The 22,982-nt window shown below is 34.1% G+C and overlaps 1 protein-coding gene across 9 annotated transcripts in view; it reads left to right on the top strand.

Moving 5' to 3' along the window:
* ZDHHC21 (zDHHC palmitoyltransferase 21) overlaps positions 1–22,982 on the top strand; it is a 47,386-nt gene that overhangs the window by 12,596 nt on the left and 11,808 nt on the right. For 8 of the 9 annotated variants that reach the window (XM_038170275.2, XM_072030842.1, XM_038170270.2 and 5 more), the window contains 3 exons: positions 1,290–1,401; positions 3,013–3,151; positions 11,506–11,622. In XM_038170275.2, the coding sequence (XP_038026203.1) occupies positions 1,290–1,401; positions 3,013–3,151; positions 11,506–11,622 (368 nt within the window). Of the gene's footprint in view, positions 1–1,289; positions 1,402–3,012; positions 3,152–11,505; positions 11,623–19,265; positions 21,244–22,982 lie in introns of those variants that run through there. The other variant, XM_038170279.2, reaches the window with a different exon arrangement.

Genomic DNA, 22,982 nt, shown 5'->3' with positions numbered 1-22,982 from the left:
ATCAGGAGTTTGTCCTTTCTAAAGTAGCAATTAGGTTCCCTGGTATTCTGTGGATTGACAACAAGATGTATTTTTGTATGGTATAAATTGCATTCAAAAATGAGGTTGAGGTGTTTCTGAACTCTGCTGTTAGCTACCCTATTAGGGAGTGACACCTTTGTGACACTGGATTTATGGGAACAGATTGTAAAACAATTTCCATATGGCATTATTACTAGTTTAATGATCTCAGATATTGGGCTTCTGTACCTCCAGTGTCCAAATGTTATTTGTCAGCAAGAGAGACAAGATTAGAGCTGCCAGCAGGTGGCTCAGAAAATGCTAAATTTATTTTCTTTACATTGTGAGAATGTATTATCATACAAAATTTCAGAATGCTCTACTGTAAAAACTAAGCTTTTTTTTTTTTTTCCTGGGATTTAAGAAATTTCTCTGCATCAAAAAAGATTCTAGTTAGGTAGAAACAGCCAGTCAAAATATTTACAACTCTTAATCTTACAGCCCAATAATTACAGTGTTGGTGTCTTTTGTTTCTCATATGAATACGAACTTTTGGACTATATCACTAGAATTCTTATTTTCAAAGGCTTCCTCTAATTTCAGTGACCCAATTTGAGATAAATAAAAACTAAGCTAAGAAATAGTAGCTCCTGTTAGTTTCAGCTAGTCAAGTGAGCTTTAAGAATCTCATGTTGGGCATTGAAAACTAGTGTGTATTTTTAAATAAAATCCTATCTTTTATCTCTTTTTTAGTTGTCTTTTGTATAAAATTCCATATTGAGATGTATATCTTAAAATGCTTTGGGGTAGAAGGTGCTTCAGAAGCCTTTGTTGTGTATTTTATTTTAGTTGCCTATATTTGACAAATACAAGTCTTTCTTCAAGATTTTGGAATGCTAGGGAGAGTGTGTGATGTTTCTATTTAGCAGGTGGTTTTGTTTTTTTTTTTTCAGAATAGACGTGTAAGAAAATAGAGTAATGCTTTTCCTTGTTTGTGTGACAGCTTTTGTGCTATAATAATTAATCATAAGAAACATATAGGAGGAGAAAGATTTTGGAGAAGGAAATTGGCACAGAACTGTAAAATTGCTACAGTAACATTTCACTTTAATTAAGGTAATAGTGTGGGGGAAAAAATATTTCTTGTATGCTGCTCATCCTGCTCATGTCATAGTAAAAAAAAACTGTTTCTCTTTGAATCACTTAGATACATGTTTGACATAAGGTTTGACATAAGAATGCTGGACTGAGTTTCAGTCTTTCTAAGCTATCTTTATATTTTGCCACAGAACGAGAATTTTGGGAATTATGTAACAAATGCAATATGATGAGACCAAAGCGTTCACACCATTGTAGTCGTTGTGGACATTGCGTGAGGAGGATGGATCACCATTGTCCATGGTAAGACTAGGGCGTTTATTTATCCTAGCAATCTACCCGTGGTTTAGTATATCATTTCAAAGTTCATGGTCTTGACTACTGCTTATTTGTTTGCTTTCTTTCTCAATAATGCTGTTTTATTTATGCATTTAGAGCAAGGTAAGAACAGCTTTGAGACTTTCTCATGCCTACAAGAAGAACTGACAAAAAGGGCTGTTGCAGTGTAGCATACAATCATTAACTAATTGTTATGTACTATACAGTCTTGTAAAGTTCACATATTTTGTTTAAAGAATTGCAATTTTTAGTCCTTAAAGCTGATATTAATATAATTAATTTGTACATTGCATATGAATTTATTTGTTACAATTTAGTTTTTGGTGTTGGAAAAATATTTTCTGTAGGAAATAAAACTATATTTATTGGATTGAAATAAAAGATTACAATTTCAACAAATGAGGGGATACTGTCTGTAGTAATGAGAATAATTCATCATTTTTAGACAGTTTTTGGTTTTTAGTTTAGTGCATGGCTGTGCTGGATAGAAAATGTTATTGCTGTATACCAAAGGCCATTTGTCATGACTTCACTTCTGTGTGAAAGTGAAATTTCTTCTTGTAGTGTTCCTTAACTAGTTTCCGTCAAAATAACTAATCTGGCTATGATTCTCTGTTTAACTCTGATTGCTTATTGTTTAAAATTAAAATTAACATTTCTCTCAGTGGTTCTGTGGTATGATTTCCAGCAAGGCAGCAATGATGAACTCCAGAGGATAGGATTAAGGTCAGGATCCTCCTTTGCTGATTTAGCCATTTTTCAAGCTACCTTTTTTGTCTATTGCCAGTTCAGAAAATAGTGCCGGTATAATGCTTTTGTCATTATTGCTTAGTGTGGTACTGATGTCTGTGCCAGTGCTTGTGCTAGAGCTACCACACTTGCATGAAATTGTATCTCTGAACAAATTTCATGTATCAGTCTAACTTCTGTGAAGCAGACTAGACCTACTTTTTGGATTTTCAAGTTAGTTTTTCAAGATTGCTTGTGATTACTTTACTCCTTTATGTTGAAAGGACTGCAGAAAGACTTTCTGAATAGAGATGCTTGTTTTCTGTCTCCAGTGTCTTGCATTCCTTCCTAAGTCAAGTTTATCCTTGGAGTACCCTGTGATCACATTCATTTACATTTCCAGTTCTTGGGCTATATAGCTCACAACAAATGAAATGTAATGACTGGAAATGTCATTATTGAGTATATTATGATGATGTTAATGACTGATGATATTAATGTGAGATTTTGCAGACATTTAAGAGTCAAGTTTTAACTTGAGTATTATTATGTAGAGATATCTCTGCTGTAGGAAGGTAAGGAGAAATATGTCTCCTGTTCTAAGCAGTATTTTCAGTAATACAACTTAAGCCTTAAGCGATTGTGTAGGCATACCCTTCTTTACAATAACTGCCATCTCCAACACAAAGACCACCGCTTTGATTGAGAAGGGAGTGGTTAGTCAGTACTTGGCCCATACATAGTCACACATTCTCTTACATAGAAATAGTTGTACTCTGTCCATATCATAACTGCAGTGTTAACAACCTTTACATTTTAGTCTATATTTACTTTGTTTTTTTGCAGGATTAATAATTGTGTTGGTGAAGACAATCATTGGCTGTTTTTACAGCTGTGCTTCTACACTCAAATTCTTAGTTCATATACGCTGATACTTGACTTCTGCCATTACTACTACTTTTTGCCTCTGAAAAAAGATTACGGGGTAAGAATCTGTTTTCTATGTGAAATGAAGTAATAGCTAATACTGCAATATAATTTACTGTGGTATCTAGTTACTAAACATTTCTGCTTGTCCACTTGTCAAGAGGAAAGAGAGTTCATACACACGTATATTAAATGAAGAAATTGATTTATGCTAAGTAACAAAATATTTTAAAATGGAGTATAATTTCTAAATGTTAAAAATACATTGGGGAAAGGAGGACAAAACCAGCTAAATTCATTTAGAAGTGATTAGTGAATAGTGGGAAGAAGCAAGCTAACTGCTTTAGTTTTATTATATTTTCTTTTGTCTTTCTCCAAAGTAAATTTATGCAGAGTGTGTTTTTTCTGTCCCAGGTCCCTACTTGAAAATGATAAAATTGCCAGAAAAAGATGAGAACATAAGACTGTTCTGGAAGGATAAAAATGCACATTTATTTTAAAGCAATATTTTGTATTCTTTTGAAAAGGTCATGTGGGTCAAGGAATAATTAAGTTCATTTTATTTTGTTTGGACTGTATGCCAGTATGGTATTTCAAGGTCTCGTCTTCAGCAAAATGCGGAGGTGAATTTATGCATTGGAATAGGGTAAAAAGGTGTTCTTCATGTTCTTCAGTTGCGGAACTAAAGTTGTAAAGTCTCTGTATCTGGTGTTTATTTATTACTGTTATTTGTATTCTGTAAGATTCAGAATATTCAAGAAGTTGCCTTGGAAGTTGCTGAGTCATTGAAAGTGCTAGAATAGCAAAGCTGATACTCTTTGTTTTGGGGGTGAAAAAAAACATTAGGAGATCTTGCTCATAAAGAAACAAAAACTTCTTCCTGGAGTCTGAAATGAACTTTATATTTGTCCCAGACTGTGCAAATACAATCACACTAAATAGGAAAACATAAAATACAATTTTAAAACATTCAAAATTAGGTAACTGTAACTTTCCAGGTATGAAAAGACCACAACCATTCCAGAAATTTGTAATGTACACTAAATGTTATTGAGATTTTTTTAAAATACTGGAGTATTCCTTTTTTTGTTTGTTTTTATCATCCCTTGTTGAGGTGACACCCCAGTACTCTTTCTGTTGGTGACATCACACCCATTTTCAAGTGTGCTGGAGGCTAGTTCCGGGATGTTAGTAAGGCAGGTACTGTATTCCATTTTGTTGAACAACTTAAATTTCTTATCTTATTTTGTATCCCAAATGATGTAAAATAAGAGTGCTAAAAGTCCTGAAAATTTCTACTTCTGTAAGGGAATGGGACATAGCCATCCAAGCCTCCTATTTGTTCCCTTGTCAGTCTGCAGTAGATGTGATGTTCCCAAAGAAGCATATGTGAATATGGTATATTGAAGTAGAGCTGAAAAATGCAAGAAGAATTTGCTTCTTGGATCATTTAGAACTAAAAAAAGTGCTAATCTGATATTCATAGATATCAACTTTGTATTGCAATGAATTTAACAAAATAGATTTTTTTTTCTCTGAAAAGAGAACATCTTCATTCTGATGGAATTTCCAATTTTAATTTCCTATTTTATTTTTTTCCTATTTCCATTTCCTATTTTATTTTATTTTATTTTATTTTATTTTATTTTATTTTATTTTATTTTATTTTATTTTATTTTATTTTATTTTAATTTTTCATCTATATGAATTTTCCATTTATATGGTTTAAAGGGCTCTAGAAACATGGGAAACAGAAGAATTTGCTGGGTTCTTGGATCATCTTTCCATAGATACAAACATTTCCTAATCAACCAAGGCAAAGTTCTTGTTGTGGGTTAATTCAGTAGGCAGCTAAGCCCTACACAGCTGCTTGCTCACTTCTGCCCAGTGCAAAGTGGAAGAGCATCAGAAGGTAAAAGTGTAAAAACTCATGGATTGAAATTAAGACAGTTTAAAAGGTAAAGCAGAAGCTGCAAAGCAAAATAAAGAATTCATTCGCTACTTCCTATCAGCAGACAGATGTTTATTCTTTTCCAGGAGAACAGGGCTCTAGCACATGTAAGGCTAACTTGGGAGGACAAATGTCATTGCTCCAAGCATCCATTCCTCTTCCATATTTTCCTCAGCTTTTATTGCTAAACACAACACGATATTGGTATGGATTATCCCTTTGGTCAGTTGGTGTCAGCTGTTCTGGCTGTCTCCCCTCTCATCTTCTTGTGAATGTCCAGCCTGTTTGCTGGCAGGGCAGCATGAGGCACAGAAAAGGCCTTGACTCTAAGCACTGTTCAGCAACGGATAAAATATCGATTATCAACACTGATTTGTATTAACACAAATCCAAAACATAGCACCACATGAGCTGTCATGAAGAAAATTAATTCTACCACAGACAAAAAAAGTATACATTTGTGTGTTAAAATGAAGAATTTCTCACTTCATTTCCAATTTGTTGTCTGGAAATGGGCTTTTTATGTTTATGTTGTTATACATGCATTGAGAGATTTAAGGAAGCCAATTTGATTTATTTTAGCTAAAAGGAAGTTAACAGGGATGTGAAATTGCAATCTTTCTATATTACTGGTTCAAAATTTCGTGGCAATATGTGTTGGGTTTTTGGAATCTTAACATTTTTGAGAGGTGACGAAACGTAAATACCTTTGCTTTTAGTTTCAGTAGCTTTGCAAAATACTTTGCTGTTTGTTTATTAGTTATTTGTTAACTAGTAAATTTGTTACCCTAGTACAGTTCTGGATAGGATCATCATAAACTACTGTCTTCCCATGTACAGAGATTGCAAGTTTCAAGTGCAAAGAACACTTAATGACTTTGTAAATACTGGATAGGGCATTCTAATGCTTAAAGAAAGTGTGTAATTTTTCAAAGATAAGGATTTTGTATGGCATAGGCAGTGCTCTTTTAATAGAGTGATTTCATGGTAGAATATTTCATTTTTATTGAGTCCTGTGAGTGGTATAACTTGCTTTAAGTATTTACACCATCTTTAGATAATCAATACAAGTTGTGTCTGTTAGCATTGTTATTTAAAAATACAGTGTGAGGGAACCAATTTTTTTTGCTTGGAGACTAGTGTATGTAGGAAAAGAAATAGAAAATCATACTTCAGTCAGTCTGCAAACTCTTTATGGTAATAGTAAATGGTTTTGCCAATGAATACATATTAAAGTTTGTTCTTGGTAGCTTATAACGGGTTTAATTTCAAGTCTTTAGGAGACAGACCTACGATTGTTTTTTAGTATCTACCCTTTAGGGGAAGTAGAGATTAGGAAAGTGAGTGCTTCGGGGTAATTATTTTAACTGAGCTTACTGGAGTTACCTGAATAATGGATCTGGTTCTAACATTCGTCTACCTGAACTTACAGATTCACGGGGGGGGAGGGGAGGGAAGTACTGTTTTGTTTTACTTGTGTTGGCTTTTTATTGATCAGTTTTCATTTATGGACACTTCATATGACAGTGGCTTTTGGAAAACCGGATCTGTGTTACAGTATATGACATACAAACATACAGAAAGATTAGTAGACAAAGCAGGTCTGATCTTTTCAGACCTTTGTTAATAGTGTTTGGCTTTCTCAGTTTTTAAGCTGCAGGACTGGGGACACACACTGAAGTTTGAAAAATTAAAAATAATTTGAAGTGTAGTTAATACTTCTGCCTGGAAGATGACATCAGAGCCCCATTATGCTGATTTTTTTTTTCAAGTTTAGCTAAGATTTTCTTCTCATATAGCTTAGGGCACAGAATCATTTGTCAAAAGTGTCTCTTTTGATATCAAATGAACAGTGAGACAATTTGGTTTCTATTGGTTAGGCTTTTAGGCAAGCATCCTGCAAAGTTCTTTCAATCTTCAAATACTAATTAAGCTTGAAGTACCACAGAATTCCAGAGACTATAGAAAGGTACATTCTACCTTTCACAGAAGTGCTTTTCATTGGAGAAACTTTTGCTTTAATAAAAAGCGGGTATTTTCTGAATTGACAGGGGCTAGTGTTTAGCACAGATTCAAAAAATGATATGTTTTTTTTCTACACAGCCATCTGGAATTAGCTTACTTCCTGCTCATTAAAAACGCTTGTGATTTTTTTGGCTGTGTGCCTTTATCTCTCAATTTTTATTCTTTTAATATAAAATAGTACACAATACAGAAGCTATAGAATTAAAACTGCTTTTAATGCTGTTGTGAAGTAATCATTTTATTGCAGGACTGATTAATTCATTACAAAAATATCACTGTATGCTTGTTAGCATTTCATTGCAAATGAAAAGTTTTATTTGAATTTTAAAGCTTAAGTAAAAAAAATAATTAAAAAATAAATAAATATGTAAGATAAAGTTGTTAGCTTTAAAGCTAATGCAGGAAACCATTTCAATAGAGAGAAAGTATTTCATCTTTAGGTTTTATATACTATTCTTGGCTCTTTTAATTGATGCACTGTCAGAAAGATGGCTTGTGGTTATTGCTTCTGTTTGTCCAGCAGGAGGAGTACCATTACTACTAGAACAGAAGAAAATAATAATTAAAACATCTATGTGAGATAAGACAGCACATTAGTTCCTCTTTAGCTTTTTTTTTTTTTTTTTCAGAAGTGTATTCATAATAAAGATATCTACAAAAAGGTTTATTAGAACGAAGATCTATTAATTCATTATTTTAATTTTGATGCGAGTGAATTTTCTCCCTTGCATCTCTTCTTCCTTTTTGTTACTGCAAAACCTATTGTTTGCATGTTTTTTGCTTTTTTAAACCTGACAGCCTGGCTTTGTTCTGTATCCTGTACTGTTGTTATGGTAGCTAGGTTGACTGACTTTATAACCAGACAGAGACAGACATCCCAGGTGTTTGTACCAGAGAATAGATAAATAGGTTATTATCATGTATTACATGAGGCTTCTTATGTACCCCTTTTCTAAGAGAAACATGAAATATCTTACTCTATTTGTTAGAAATTATTATATGTATATCATATTTCACTAAAGAAGCAAGATGGAATAAATGAATATCACTTTGTAAATGGAAAGTTATGAGGGTTTTTTGTTGTTTTCACTTTTTCTTCTGGAGCAGATACCATACTCCTGGATTCAAATAATACCGTAAACCCTTGAAAATAACCCAACACCATAAATGGCAGGGACATCTGAAATGTTTTCGTGTTTTTTTTTTTTTTTTTTTTTTTTTTAAGCAGGGTAAAAAGAAAGTTGAATTTTGAAGCAATGATCTTATCATTTGTTATGATCTTGAGCTGACACTCATTGTTTTTGACCTCTCTGTTGTATGGTGACATAAACATAAAGTAACAGTCTTTACAGTCAGCATTAGCATTTGTCATAGGGATCATCCATGACTGCTGCTGAATGAATGTACAGTGTATGCTATGTCATGGGGCTGAGGTTGTTTTGCACTCTCCCATGGACTTCGTGTTTTCTGTAGAATGTTTTGGTATTATGCTATTAACATACAGATGCTCGATTCCATGGTTTGTAATACAGCCCTCAGTGTAATCCTACGCTTTACTATTCTGTGCATAGTTTCTATTGCAGGCATTTTTATGCATGTGTTTTAATAAGAAGCTGAGGATCCTTGCGGTTTTTCTGTATGGGTAGAAGAGCTAATACTGTATACTAATTTCTGTATGGCTAGTGGGAGCTAAAAACCTGATGTAACAGGAGACAAAGAGAGGGGGACAGAGCTGCCTAGGAAGTTGAAAAACAGTGGCAACAACCTATTTCACTGAAGATTAGACAGAGCCATTAGACTGTGGTGTATGCAAAAGGGAGAGAAGGGGGCCACCTGAAGTGCTGCTTTTATTGCTAAACCTGCGCGTGTTACATCAGCGGCCTTGTCACTGACGTCAGCCTGGCCCGGTATGGAAGAAAGCTGCTGTGGAACAAAATTCTATTTTGCCACGAGAGAGTTTCTGTGTGATTATACTTGGTTGCTCAGTCTGTGTAGTTCTTTCTCTGAGCAGAAATAACGTGATTTTTGGAGAGTCAAGGGGGCAGGATGTCTCAGTACTCACATTACACTGACATGGGTAAATCTTAATGGTGTTTGAACAACAGGACATCTCGAAAATACACTGAAAGAGGGATTAGTTAATTATTGAGTAGTCTTGAGGGTTGATGTAGGATAGTTTTGACTGGTTTTCTTAGCAGCGGATGATGTTTTTGACAGTCCTGAGAAAGAACAATGAAAATAAATTGGGGTGAATGTTTATATAAAGCATCATCATCCTAAATATACAATTAGTGTCGTTGCTGTGGTTTAAATTAATTTCTTTTAACTGTTCTCTTACCTACTTTCATGGAATTCAGTTTCAAGGTAGAATTGTGAAAATAGCTGTTACTAAGGTCCAATTACAAGAAGACTCTGTGTGTCTGTAGGAAAATACTGTCGTCTGTACAGAATGCTAGACTAGGACTCAGTATTGATTTCCAGGTCATCGTTGCCTCAGAGACATCGGTTCCACTAGGGACATGTAATGGCTGGGGGAAAAAAACGTTGGCAGTGTCACCTCTTCTCTTTAGATTTTCAGCAACCCCCCTTCTTCTGCTGTAGATGAATTTTTCTTTTAGAAAGGAAGGAAGGAAAGACAGTAGTATTCCTAGTTCTTCAGTATCAAAAGTTTTTCCTTTTCTGTGTCTTGGGTTAGAAAGGTCAAAGGGAAAATGCTAACTGTGTTTTTTACAGTAAGATTTTCTTCAGTATTGTGTGATGTCTTTTTTCCTACTGAAGACCATGCTGAAGAGAAGGAAGTCCTTTGGAGTCTTGGGATGCTAAGAGATGTGTTGTTACAAATATTTTTGTGCTAATGGGGAAGTATGATATTAGATCCAGAATGTGACTGCACTGTTGGCAGTCACATTTTAGTGTTTTCTGTCAAGATGAATGTGAATACATTGAAACATTTCAGATACAACAAAGCAACATACCTATGAGGAGAAACTGTTTTATACCTAGTAGAATGTGGTGTCTGACCTTGTTTTTCTTTAAATGTTTGGAGAGATGGTTAAAAAAGAAAAAAAAAATCAGCATGTCTGGTTTTGAGATTATTTAACTTTGAATTAACTTGACAGAATGAAAAGAAAAAAAAGGAAATGATGAGTGTGTTCTGTACATCTGTAAGAAAGGACATTCCTAATAAGAGCTGCCTTAACAGTTCAGAAAAAATGAGTGGGTTTTGCATTTTGTTTTTGTTTTTAGCTGATAGTTGCTGATATCTTCTTTTCCAGTAATTGTTGACTTTAATAGCCAGTATAAACGTTTTCCATGATTTGTATTTTGAACATTCAGGGAAATAACTTAAACATAAAATTAATTTTTTAAAAAATATAATTTGCTTTAACTGTTCCCTGTTTAATTAAAACCCCATATTCTTATTGTAAGAGTTCCTCTTCTTAGGTCCTAGTGGCTGAACATAAAGAAGGAAAGTTCAAAAGCAGTAGGATTTTTTTTTTTCATTGAGTTCATTTTTATATTCTGGTTGTAATTTAAAGTTTACTTAAAAGGTTTTAATAGTTTCCTGCTGTGATCTTGCTTTTTTAAGTGGATGAACAGATGTGTACATTCAAAAGACAGCCCTGAGAACATAATCATAACTTACAAATAAGAGAATGGATGTGTTAACTCATTATCAAAGGGTAAGATGGGGTGTGAACTTGCAGTAAGTACATCTACAGTAATTGCCATGTGCAAATGTTTTCCTGTGTTAAAAATATGGTGCATGTGATACAGTAAATTCATAACCTCTTCTACCCTGAAGCAACCTGGTTGTGCACCCATATCCAAAGTCATAAGCAGCCACTTGAAAATAAGATTTAATAGATGAAGATAAGTTTGTTGGATAATAGGCAGTATTACAGTTAGACCAATTGAATACAGACATTGGATTTTATAGGTACTGTCTTTAAGCTAGAAATGTAATTATTTTTATTATAAAAGAGATGGTAATAAAAGAAAACTTGTGTCTAGGAGCCGAGATATAGAAGCCTTACAAATTAGACAGTTTAACAGAATGGCTTTCTTATATTTTGGAGCTTGTGTGTAGCAATCTGACACCGTTTGAGGTGATAAAATAAGGAATAACATGTCTGAGCTTAATGTATTCCCAAACCTTAAATACCTGAATGAGGTATTCTTAGCAGTATGACACACACACAAAAAAAAGAACAAAAAAAAACAATCAAAAAACCATGTTTACATGTATAAATAAATGATTGTTTTATAATTTTAGCACATAAATATATCAGTAATTTGCCACATACCTCAAAATCCAATGTTTGTCTCTAGCTGTAACTCTTCGGGTGCAGCTCTTATCTAGTATTACCACTCAGTTCAAAGACTCTAATAAATTTTTAAATGCTAAAGTCTCTCTCCTTTCTCTCTCGTTCTAGGATGTTTTTGTATTTAGACATGAACTTGCTCTTCTAAGAATATCTGCCTTCATGGGCCTAATAATGTTAGGTGGAATAAGTGGACTCTTTTACACTCAACTAATGGGTATTTTCACTGTAAGTATCTAATCCCTTAATTTTAGAGGCATATATTAGTTTTATTTTCAATAAACATATTAAAAGTAAAAAAGAAGATTGTATTTAATGGACAATAGAGAAGCATTTCTACTATGAAGCACCTAGTTGGTATGTGCTTTGTCAAGATTTCTTCTTGAAGGAAGTCTTAAGAAGCCTTCTAGGAAACAAGTGTGTAGTAACTCACCAATCAAGGGAATTTCCTGATTAGTATTAATAAAATTAACCTTACATTGTCCTGGATTGATAAAGTGTACAAGGTATGTATTTCCTGAGTTTTGATTCTTGTTTTTATTTTAAAATCTTATATGCGGTGGTCTCTGGCTTTGTGGCAGTGAGGCCTGCTGATAAATCATAGATTCTGAGAACACAGACTTTTTGTTAAGTATTTTAATAAAAAAGTTTCCTTTCATATCTTTTCAATTACTAAGTTGTGGAATGGGATTATGTATTCTGACTGTAAATTGTTACAGTCCAAATGCATATTCTGTATTTAAAGGTACAGAAAAAAACTCTGTTTGGAAACATTTTTCAGTTAGATGAATTTGATAATTTAATAAATATAAAAGGAAGCTTTTATTGCTGTAACATCCCTTTCTGTACATTAAAAATGAATCACCACTAGTGAATCGTTTAGAATTATATCGAGAATCCAAAGAATTATTTAAAATACTCCAGTGTTCAACAAGGAGAGCACATTAGTCAGACGTGGACATATCCGAAAGAGTGTATGATCTAGCCTGCAAAACTTTTTTTTAGAAATAGTGAAGTATAAGATAACGGCATCTTTGTGACTACAACTGACTGAGATTTACCTGAGATTTCATTTTGGTCATGTTTTACACAGTATTAACCTTTTAGGTGTATGATGGAAAAATGCCTAAGTGTATTATGTAATTCCTTTGTATGGAATAAAGGACCAAAAAAAAAAAAAAAAGCTGCATAGTTTTTACTTCTGTTAGATAAAAACATATTTATTGTTTTTGTTGCTTCCTGATTTTTGTGTGCCTGTAGCTCTACTGTATTTTTGGCATCTTCTAGCTGCTCTAACAGACTACTTCCTGCACTTCCTCTCAATCCCAGGTCTGTTTACGTTTGTGCCCCGTTATTGTGTCTGATTTCTGTTCCAGGGTCTACCTGACAGGTTGTCACCTCCCTGTTTATATGCTGGCACACAACCTTTGTGTCCCTGTACATTAGTTTTTCTAATCCCATACTATGCCTTGCTAGGTATCTAGTTGAAGTGGTGCGGATGTCTGGATCCTGCTTCTTCTCCCTCTAGTGGGAGAGGCAGAAAATCAAGGAGCATTAATGTTCAAATGCTGAAATGTGGATGTCTTTTGAGTATCTGTTAAATGGATGTAGGAGAAAGAACAAAAAGCCATGTGTTTAGCACTATGCTAAAACACAGAAATGATGCAGGAGAAAATGAATAAAACAGAAACCTCCAGTTCTGTTCTGTGTGGACTAAATTCTGGCTATGGCCATCAGCATCTATCCAGATACTATAAGTATACATGAAACAGTAACTCCGAGTGAAACCGATTGTCACATATGCCTGAAACTTGGGACACTTCCTAACACTGTTAGACTGCCACCAACATTTCAGGCTGTATAAAGCGCTGAAAAGTCTTTTTCTATGTCAGTTCTCAACTATACTGTAATGTATGTCCCATTGCACCTAGTGAGCTGACTACTACTGTGGAATGGATATGAGCAAAAAATAGTATTTTCAAGTCCAACCTTCTTTTATGTGCTTAAATCATATTTCTGTGGATTGCAGAGCTGCACTATACCTGAACTGTCTTGTCCTCCTTGTCAACCTCCTTCAAACAAATACACCACAAAATAATTTCAGATGTGGATGGGCTCTGCAGTAGGACCTCTCACTACACCCTTCCTGTAGCAGAGGAACTATTGTGCTTGCTTTTTATGCGTGAGTTTTTAGGTATGGGATTGCTTGGAGAAGTAGAAATCCATTATTGGGATCCCCATTCACACCATGTGACTCTGTTGCACTGACATCTAAAAGAACCTTCCGACCTATACTATTCAATTATTAGTCGTGTTCAACTGCTCAAAGTAAGCTGTGAGCTGCCTAGAAGGGGTTATTCAGTGCCATGCTCAGACTCCTCAGGTGTGTATCTCCAAACACAAATTGCACAGCATCTGTACTTCTGTGTTTGGATCCTCTGTAAAGAATTCCTCCGCAACCACTTTCAACGTGGTTGAGGGTGTGAAATTGGTGACCTCAGATGTGAGTGAACTGCCCTGTTAAGCTGCTGCTGTCTTCTGTAAGTTGTGGGTGTCTGTGGCTACACCTTTCTGTGGTGGCTAGAGAAATTGCAGGCACTCTGCACCCCAGCTTTACTGTTGTTTTAGGGTTGTTAACTTCTGGACCACTGCAGAGGAATGGATGTGTAAAAAACCGAAGCTACCTGCCCACACACAAAAGGCATTTTCTTCTGGTTTCTCAAGATACATACTGGTGGTATTTGTTTAAATGGAAAACAAAAAACGTACAGCTGAAAGGAACCGTGGTCACAATTGAAAGTAGAAGCAATGGATGATGTTACTTAGAAGGATGCTGCTGAAACCATCACTCAAGTTTTTGAACCTTAATCTTTTAATGCTTTCCAGATCTTTCCTGCTTAAGTGAAATTGGTGGCTATGTACGTTTTGGGTTATGTTTGGTTTTCTCTTGTTTTGGCAGTCTCAAATCCCCCCCCCTTTTTTTTTGTCAGTCACTGGTCTACAGAAATTCTGCATTTGTTCTTCCAGACATCAAAGTCAAATAGAAACCTTTAACATAGGGTTTTAAGTAAGCAGGATCCTGATCCCCTTCAAGTTACTGTCACCATCTACTACTGTAATGTTGTTAGTATTTGAGCCAGTTTACTGTGTGCCTTCAGAGTCCCTTCAAAATTCTTAAAAGCTACAGTTTGATTAGGGTGTGTTATCTTTGGTAAATTTACTAGTGTTCACCCACCCCTACATCTGAGTGGGAAAGTGTCTCGATGGAAGCAATGCTTTTCAAGTTCTGGTACACATCAATATTTAGGTACATGATAATTCCAGTTTAATCAGTCGCCCAGAGTTTAGCAACCTGTCATATGGGGAGCGGTCATAGAGGAAGATGCAAATTTTCATAAGATTTTCTCAATTGATAGAATGGATTTTACGCTAAATGTCCAGATACTCTTCCACAAAATTACCCTTTGTCTTCTGAAGGTACCCTGCCTTTTTCATATCCATGCCTTTTTTCCATACCAGCAGCATGATCCTTTTCTTTCTTCTTGTTAATTCTTTGATGAATATGGAATTGGCAGGAATAAAAAAATGCAGTCGTTTTGAGGAAATCTGCTAGTCAGACTTGAACAAAACCGCATCTGATGAGGTTGTGCTTAGCCTGCAAGTTGTGTCAGAAAATCTGTCTGTACAGTTTTTGATTGTTCGTGTTGTAGTGTGGAGATCTGCTTCCCCTGTAAGCACTTCCCAACAGTTTTGGCTAGTCATTGGAAAAGGCAGATGAGAGGGCAGCAGGTGCGCTTTGCGAAGACAGTCCTCTGATGTGTAGAACTGCAAAACAAAACTGGTGTACCTGCCCCCAGTTCTGAGTGCGCAATGTGGAGAAGTTTGTGTCCTCTAGAAGCAACAAGCTGTGATCACCTAGAGATAGTAATGTGTCCATTGTGTACTGTGTGGAGTTGCTGTTCAGGATCTAGACTTCCTGTATAAACTAAGCAAATTTTGGCTGTGATGAGCTCTATTTAAAATAATGAATTAATTATGAAATTAGGCTTAATTTAGTATAAGGTACAGATCAAAATTTATTTAACAGAGGAGCACAGTCATCAAAGACTAGTAGTGCAGATTTGAGGGTAATTTAGAGAAAACTCAAACACTTGCAGGCATAGACATGCACAGTTAGAGCATTCATGTTACATTAATTGCTCTGCAGCAGTTCTTGAAAGCATGCACTATAGAAATTGCTGAAGGTACTCAGATGTGTGCAAGAGAGGTTGATGAGAATATGGGCCTTTTGAAAAAGGTGCAGCAGAGCAGCAGCTCTGTTTTTCATACTTGTACAGAAAAGCAGATAAACATTTTCTTGGTTCCTGCATTTGCAGTTTAATATCAAACCAAGATTAGTTCCACAGCTTCTGGATAAAAGTTGTTTTTAAGTAATAGGGACAATCAACATTGCAGCTCTACGATCTACTTTGAATGATATATATGACATTGCTAGATGAACCTAGTGAGTTCAAGTGTTTGGGATTTTATCTTTGTTATTTACCTGTATTTCAAATTTTGTCAAAATTGCATTTTTGGAAGGAAAAATAGACTCAGGATTTATCTAACTTTGAACTTTTTTTGTAGGAAAACTTATTCATTCTCCATAATGTAAACTTGCAGGACCATCATTTAATTTTCCAGAAACCAATCCCGTAGTTTCTGTTTTGTGTCACTGAACAAAGTAATACAAGCAGCTAAGGCTAATTTTTTTCAGGAATGTTGGACATGCCAATTTTAAAAACACACAGTTCCCAATTTTCCCATATCTTGTTCATATATAGAAAGTTTTCTGTTTACTGTCAGTCCCACAGAAGCAACTTGGGATTTGAAATTGTAATTTTCTTCCTTCCTTAGCACTATGGGTAATGAAAAACTAGTACCTGAAATAACACCTTCTTGCTTCAATATTTATGGATGGTTTCCACATTATGATGGTTCTGCTCAAATATAAATGATTGGTATGTAGCCTAATTATGAAGCAAAATAAGTATACGACTTCAGAGCACCTCTACTGATTGTTCATGTTTACAGAAGTAAAATTGCTATCAGTTAACCTTTTTGCCACTGCAGTGAGACAGGTAAAATTAAATGTATGGAATGAATTTGCATGAAATGCCCTTTGTAGATGGCATATTTCTGAGCAGAGTAGGTCTTTGCCAACATGAGCTATTTAACAAATTGAGCTATCCGATCTTGACAAGCTGTATGAAAGATCAGGAGTTTTTGTAAGATTTTAAGTAGAAATACCGGCATTTTCTCTTCTTTGATTTTTTTATTTTTATTTTTATTTTTAAAGTCAAAACTGTTGTCTAACTCATGTAATGTAAAGGATATGCCCAATATAGTTCCAAATGTTTGAAACAGGGCAGTACCTAAAAATAAGGACATATATTATGAAGTGCAGGTGATTTATTCTGCTCTGTGTGCTTGTCAAAGTACAGTGTTGCTGTGCAGTTGACTGAACTTCTGTGACTGTCATTGCATAACTCTGTGTTGTAACAGTAGATCCATTATGTAAGAGTTATTAAACTAAGAAAAAATGTGTGTAATCTTCTGTTATCCTCTTTCAAGTGTGTTCAACAGATTCTAAGATGCTTGGAAAGAGTGTTCTCTCAGGCAAAAATAAAAACATTTTAACTTGTATGCTTATATTTGGCTCTTGCATGAAGGCTGTCCTTAATGCTGTACTACTTGCAAAGTGACTAGCAGACTGAGTTTCCTAATATGCAGTAATCTCTCTGAGTATGTAAACCACCTTTTGTATTGTGGTATTTCTGCTGGGGTATCATGAGTATGCTATTTATATCTCATCTGAAGGTCCAGGCAACCAAAGAGCAGGGGAGGTGACTTCCCATAATGAGAGGAGAGCAGCTGGTTGGCAAAAACTGTCCTTAGAGGAACTTTTGACATGAATTATTGTCATGAAGAGAGGAGCAGCTGAGGTTGCCACTTTATACGAGATTAGTGCTTTCTCCCTAGAAACTAGCATATGTGAAGCACCCTTTTAGCAGAACAGGCGCATGCCTCTTTTCATCCTCCTGCAGTTGCTTTCCCAAAGCTATATTTGCCTTTACTCTCATGATCATCCTGAGTTTTAGCACTTCTTCCCCATATACACCAGATCTCTCTTGGGTAACGTATTTGGATACTTTGGAGAAAGAGAAGGCTAAGATCTCTTTCATTCAGAACTCTCTGAAATGGGGAGAAAGTCTAAGATCTTAATTTAGAAGATACTCTTCTTAAAATTTCATTATAAAAATTAGTGTTCTTACTTACAATTTTCTGAAGATCCATGTGGCATTTTCAGCTATGAAGACAGCACAGTCTGGTGTAATTTCCAAAACTGACAATGTATTTATATTGAAGGCCTACTTATCTTCCATGCCTGGCAGTTGCTTTTTCAGTCCTCTATTCCCTGTAATTGCTTGTTCTGCAAATATAAATTTTATCTTCTGTAATAGGAAATAAGGCAGTATTCTTAGATTCGTAGGCAGCACAATATTTTTCAATGGCTACTTCAGAAGCAAAGGCAAGCATAGCATAAAACAGTAGGTTAAAAATAAATAAATAAGATTATATGCATATATATATATATATATATATAGTTCTGCTACTGAGAACATCTTTTTATTATTGGTACCCCTTACTTCAGACTACTTCTAGCTGGAACACTCCCTCTCCCATGAGAAATCAATCATTTCTCTTTCACCTCAAGCAATCACAGAATCACAGAATTGAAGGGGTTGGAAGGGACCTCGAAAGGCCATCGGGTCCACAGAGATAGAGGGAGATATTTTATATATTTTGTGGTTTGTCATAAATAGTAAAAATAGTATTTATATATAAATTATTGCTTTCTTGAGACAGTTCAAGTTCAGAAAAGTTTTAAAGTTTTCACAAAAAACATCCAAAGCATACGCAGACTTATGTAACTGCTGCCTATGCCTGTTCATGGCATTGTACTGCAATGACAAATGCTGAGTTTGTGTAGATAGGAGTATCTTGCATTTGTATAAGAGCAAATCTTGAGGAGCAAAATTTACTTCATTTTATTTCCAGTTACTTTTTTGTTCTGTAGTTATTCGCATGTCAAGTAATAAAATTTAATTAACAGCTAAATTAAATATTATCCAGAAACATGCTTCTTTTCTCAAGATGTTATTTTCTTTCTTTCTTTTTTTTTTCTAAACAAATGTTATGTCATTTGATATTTTTTATATGCAACAGGTATTTGTTTTCCTAAAAGTAAAGAAATAACCTATTCATTCATTAATAGGAAAAGGCATAAATTCACCTAGGGGGAAACAAGAAGTATTTTTACCAGCTATAGATTCTTCCAAGTTTATTATTGCAAGAGGTAAAGAGCTGTTACCCAGGATCACTTAAAAAGGAGGAACTGTCAGGTTCCTTGTGTGTTAGTACAAAACTAGCCCTGGTATTTGCAATTGTCTCTTTTGCTCAGGTTCTGCTTCCGCTTAAAGAAAGTATTTCTTTATATCTTTCACATCACTTCAACTGTTAAAATTTTTTTTGTTTTTTTTTTTTTGAATTGATACAGTAAGGTTCTGACATGTCAGTTATGTTTGATCTACGAAGTATTATGGTAATACAAGTATTTAATAATATGGCATGGCCTATAAATAATGGTTTCTCTGATTATTTTGATGTGTTGCAAAACAACACTTTTTCACACGTTTTCCATATCTAGTGAGATTTTAAGTTGCACAAGATTAAGTAGCATTAAGTTGCACAATATAAGTAGTATACAATTTGTTGACCTCTTTTAAGGCTGGTACCTTTTGCATATGAGAGGGTTTCTTTTTTCTCAGGGTCTGTGCTGTTCTTTACTTTGTGGGCTGCCACCTGTCTGAAGCAATCAGCCACTTCTCTCTTTCTCTTCCTCTGTACAAAAGGAAAATCCCATCTTCCCATGGATGGTGGAAGGTAACAGGATAATCAGTTCAGTAGTGATCCTCTGATGTCATTGTGGAAGCCCTGTAAAAGCGGATTATCTGTGACCCAGATAAAATAATTAGAAATTACTTGGACACTTACAAATAACGGATCTACTAATCTCATTTCCAAAGTTAAAAAAGGTCTGTCTCTCAACATAACACTACCAGATGTTTCAGTTAAACAGCATCCTTTGCAGAGACTAATCTGAACCCTAATTTTAAAGGATTACCTTTGATTGTTTTTTATTTCAAACATTAAACAGTTTGTTTCCATTTTTCCATATGTTCAAATAAACTATTTATATAGAATTAAATACATTTCCTTAAATTTTCCAACATAGTCCATAAAATATGATTTTCTGTGATTTTAAGTGTCAGTACTGTAAAGAAATACTTTTATTTAAAATTGTTTAGTAATTAACTTGTTTCTTTGGGGCAGAACTATGTAATGGATGGGCTTTTATAAATGTAACAGATAACATGTGTTCTTTATGCAAGGTAGCATATGTATTATCGTAAACTAAGTGGACAGTGACTTTATTAATTTAATTAATGCTGCCGGGGTTTCCTGTTAATTAAGGGTTTGAATGGTGTACAGTGATATGCCAGTATCCTGGAGCCTCAATGCTGGGTGGATGTGGTAGAGAAAAATTTCCCTTCATTTGCCTTGGGGAGGATGGAAAGGAAAATAGTTTAACAGCTGGTGTTCAACAGTCTGTCTGGTGTACAATATGATGCCTATCCACATAAATTTTTCCCTTCGGAAGTATTTTTAAATGTTGATATTTATTAAGGACTATCCTTTGTTATTGTTGCAGTGTTTCTCCTTTCACCTTTAAGTAGCGAACATACTACAGTAGTATTTTCGTTGTAGTAAACAGATATATTTCAGCATGAGCATCCTAAATTACTAATAAATATATTTTACCTTTTACTTGCTCTGGCTGATACTTACAGAGAGTCAGGAACTTTTTTCATTTTGATCAGTGTTTCATTCATTTTCAAAAGAAAATAAAATCATTTTAACAAAATGGGAAAAAGATGGAAGTTGTACAAACTAAAGTTTTGATGTTTTTATCCCAAAGGAATATTTTCAAGGAGTCAGTTTTCTTTAGGAGTATCATTTCATTTAATAGCATAATGCAAAATGAAGTGTAAATAATGAAAACACAAGTGAAAAAAATAAAATTCCCTGTGGAATCAGTTAGACAAAATTTTAAGAGAGATGAAATGCAAAATAATGAAAATGTATTTGGAGTTATTTTATGAATAAAACAAAGTCTGTTAAATTCTTTACATATTTTGTAGTGTTGATCCATTGCTTTTTAATATACAGCAAGCACAAGTGATGTAGTTGTGCTAAAATGCCTTTTGTCTTGAAAAATAAATATCTTATAACTAAAAGTATTTGTAATCACATCTTTAATCAGATAATCTATTAAATACTCTTTGATTAGTGAAGTAATAAGGGCTTTTCCTGATTTTTTTTTAAACATGGCAGAAATTTAATCAAAGAACTATTAATCCTCATAATTAAGTTAGCATAGAAGAAACTGAGATTGGAAGGGGAAATTAGGATTCCCAGGCCTATGTATTCTTTACTTGGTTGTAATAAACTATAAAATAAAAAGTAATTGTAGAGAGAAAGCTGTATGTAAACTGTAAACCCAAATAATAATTTGAAATTAGAGATAAAATGGAAAATATATTCATGCAAATCTTGTCTGTCTGTATCTGCTTTGTTCTTATCCCTTCTCCTTTTTCTCTCTCTACCTTTAATCCACCTATAGGTAAATCTCCTATTAGAAGACTGCATAAAGTCCTATAAATTAATTGGTCAGGAATTAATCACATTCTGGTCATTGAATGAGATTTTGGTAACCGTATAAAGTCTTTTGAACTTCTAATTTACTTTTCTCAAATAGACTAGGAAATGGTTTAACTTTTTAAAAGTCTTAAAAGTCTATTTATTTACCATAAAAATAAAATTCTAATTTCTTTTAAAAATCTCTCTTATAAGCTATTTCAAATGTAAGAATAAGTTCAAGTGTAAAACATCCATAGTGGAAAAGGATCTCATCTGGTTTAGATCACTGCATGGTTTTAGCTTTTAAGATTTTTAGAGAATGCTTTTATTGAAAATCATTATTTACATTAGTATTAAAGAGTTGTATAACTTAAAAAAAAATAGTCAAAGGCATTTTATGCTTTGCAGAGAAACAAAAATGTCATACAAAAAATATCTTGTTCATCACTCAAGGAAGAAGGCCTGTTACAGCTCAATTATTTTTCTAGATAATAAAAGAAGTTCCTTTGAACAATTAAAAATAAGTAACTTATGATAATGATGTCTTAGAGTTCTCAGTGCTGAGTACATTTTGTTTAATACATGGGTTGTCAAATTAAGACATGAGACCATTAAAATGACTTCTGTGTGAGGAAGGTCAACAGCTAGCCTTGCAAGACATTTTTTTCTTTATTGTTTTTTTCTTAAGATGATATTGGTAAGTATCAAGAGAAATAATACATGTGTTTTGTCATGTATCTTGCTGTCAAACAGACATCAGCACCTAGCACACCATAGATTTGAAATAATATGAAAAAAATAGATCTGTTTGTATAATCTTCTGTGCAAATGTGCTCCTAATTTGTTGTTATATATTTTCTTTTCATTGAGTCATTTAGTAATGACGGATTTAATAATGAAAAATCTACTTAACAAAATTCATCAGAGCCTAGAAGAGCCTAGGAGGAATATTCCTTAGGTATAATGTAGCTTCATTTTTCATTTTGCACACAATTTAAGAATTTAAAAATACAGAAGTAATTTTCAGGCTGAATTTCACTAATATTGATAAAATTCATCATACTTTCTTACATGAGAAGTCAAGATTATGAAAACAATGTTGAAAAGTAGCTAAACATAAAATCTAAATGTAATTAGGGCCAACAGGGGAAATTTCTGAAATATTAAGTGATCTTTTTGTGAAGGTCTCAATATTTGGTATTCCTCAAATGCTCACCTGTCATATGCTTACAAAGATGGAAAAGATGTTAAGTAGAAAGAATAAAAAAATGATAGATTGTTCAAGATAGAATGGCACTTCCACATAAAAGCAATGGCTGCAAATCCCGGAAAGCTTGCCAAGATTGTTTGTTTTTCCTCTTTCTGCATTGCCGTATTTTCTTTCTGATTCTTATATATTGAGTATCTGAAAATACTGTATTAAGAAAGCTTAAGATTAAGGCAAGCTTAATGCTTGCCTTCTTCAAATGTGAGTAATAAAGCTGTATTTCTTACACATCACTTTAAGCAAGCATATAAGAAAAATTGAACCAGAGGTTGTGGCTGCGTGCTTTGGAGTTAGTCCTGTGAGTTACAAATTACTGCTTCTCCTTTGGAAAATATGAATCAGAGGAAAATATTCTTTCCATGTGCTTGATCTATCATAAACTGGTTCATGATGAATTACATCCTACAGCACAGTTTGTTAAAACACTTTTTTAAAAACCTCTTTTTTGAGGCAGGTGGTTATTGCTTATTAAAAATATAGATGTGGAAGATCTCTTTCTCTTAGTAGGTAGCACAAG

This window comes from Anas platyrhynchos, chromosome Z (assembly GCF_047663525.1).
Source record: "Anas platyrhynchos isolate ZD024472 breed Pekin duck chromosome Z, IASCAAS_PekinDuck_T2T, whole genome shotgun sequence".
In the NCBI taxonomy this organism is placed as follows: domain Eukaryota; kingdom Metazoa; phylum Chordata; class Aves; order Anseriformes; family Anatidae; genus Anas; species Anas platyrhynchos.
Note: the sequence above shows the minus strand (reverse complement) of the source record. Positions and strands in the feature narration are given on the sequence as shown.